General features: G+C 51.2%; 1 protein-coding gene across 1 annotated transcript in view; it reads left to right on the top strand.

Moving 5' to 3' along the window:
* ARG2 (arginase 2) overlaps window positions 1-1547 on the top strand; it is a 72920-nt gene that overhangs the window by 35247 nt on the left and 36126 nt on the right. The window contains exon 3 of the mRNA XM_013003726.2: window positions 686-758. Coding sequence (XP_012859180.2) covers window positions 686-758 — 73 coding nt within the window. The remainder of the gene's footprint in view (window positions 1-685; window positions 759-1547) is intronic.

Here is a 1547-nt window from a genome sequence, read left to right as displayed (position 1 = left end):
GGGTGATCCTCGAAAGAAGATGGGGCCGGGGGGAGGGCTTGGAGGGCGCCCCGGAGGGGGTGCGGGCCGGGGCGGAGAGCTGGCGGGTTTCCAGCGGCCTCCCCGGACCAGCAAGAAAGCGGTGGGTCGGAGCGCGCTGGGGCGGAGGGAAGGGGATGGGGGAGGTGGGAAAAGCAGCCCGAATCCCTGGCGGAAAATAGCGGGAGAAGAGATGAGAGAGAGCGACCGAGGAGGGTTTAAGGCTTTCAGGGTCCATCTTCTCAGAAAGAACATTAACTGGGAAGAAAACTGGAGGCAGCCCCCAGCGCTGGAGGACGGGAGGGGCTGCTTTTGGTAAGGAAAGACACGGGGACCCGGGCGCCATCCAGCTCAGCGTCTGGCTCATGACGTCCCCATCACCTTCTCTGACCTGGGCATCCTACCCACCAGGAGGGGCTGGAAAGGTTGATTTCGTTCCAGCGAGGGGCTTGGTTTCCACTCCTCCTCGGTGTCCCTTGTCCTGCAAGTGTTTGAGGACTCGTCCAGACCCCCGAGGTGGAAGTAATAGGAGGAAGGCTGGTGCTGGCATAGGTTTACAGAGGAATCTGCGGAGGATGATCATGTAGATGTGTGTGTGTGTGTGTGTGTTTGTTTGTTTCTCTCTCCTGCTCATCTTTCCTCATGTCCAAACACCTTTCTGTGACAGAAAAGAAAAGGAGTGGAGTATGGCCCGACTGCTGTAAGAGAAGCTGGCTTGATGAAAAGACTTTCCAATTTGGGTAAGTGACTGGGTGATAACTAAATGTCTCCAGGGCTGATAGCAGACCGGTTTCGGAATTGTATCTTTTTGATCCAGGAACTGCGATGCTAACTATGTACTTGGAAACAGTCTACCACCTCTCCCATCCTTGCTTTTACTCCAGCTGCAGTTTAAGATCTATCAGGAGCTTAAGGGGCAGTATTTGGAAAGCAAGGAGGTAGAGTGAGGCAGAGGCTGGAACAGGCTGCGAGTGGCTGCGAAGTGCTGCCGAGAATACTAGCTTTAATTGCACAACTTAAATCCAACCCTAAAATTTGAGCTTTCTTAACTCACTCATGAGGTACTCATGATTCATCAGTCTCGCCAACTTCCTCTCTTCATTTCCTCTCAAGGGTTTACTGTAAATAATGTCTCTTCTGTTCCCTGCTCATGGGAATCACCTGGGTGATTTGTTAATCCAGATTCTTGGGGTCATCCCTGGAAGACTGGGCCACTAGGTCTGAGGACCCAAACATGGGCCATTTTTACAAACACAGCAGGTGATCAGAGGTAAAACTTGCGTCTTATCATTAGGACCAGAAGTAAATCTGACCCAAAGATAAATTTCATATATATAGTCATGAGAATCCTGTGTTTAGGATTCGAAAAACCAGGCACAAAATTTGATTACCTTTTGGGTAGGAAAGTGTGTCCTAGTATGCAACCCAAGCACTTCTAGCTGCTGTTCAAGTCCACTGTCTCCACATTAGGACCTTTCACCTCTTTTCTGGGCCAAAAGTGCAAAAGGTGTGGCTGCAGGGGTCTGTCC

The sequence above is a fragment of the Echinops telfairi genome, unplaced genomic scaffold, assembly GCF_000313985.2.
Source record: "Echinops telfairi isolate 266 unplaced genomic scaffold, ASM31398v2 ScPeMD7_18;HRSCAF=68, whole genome shotgun sequence".
Classification (NCBI taxonomy): domain Eukaryota; kingdom Metazoa; phylum Chordata; class Mammalia; order Afrosoricida; family Tenrecidae; genus Echinops; species Echinops telfairi.
Note: the sequence above shows the minus strand (reverse complement) of the source record. Positions and strands in the feature narration are given on the sequence as shown.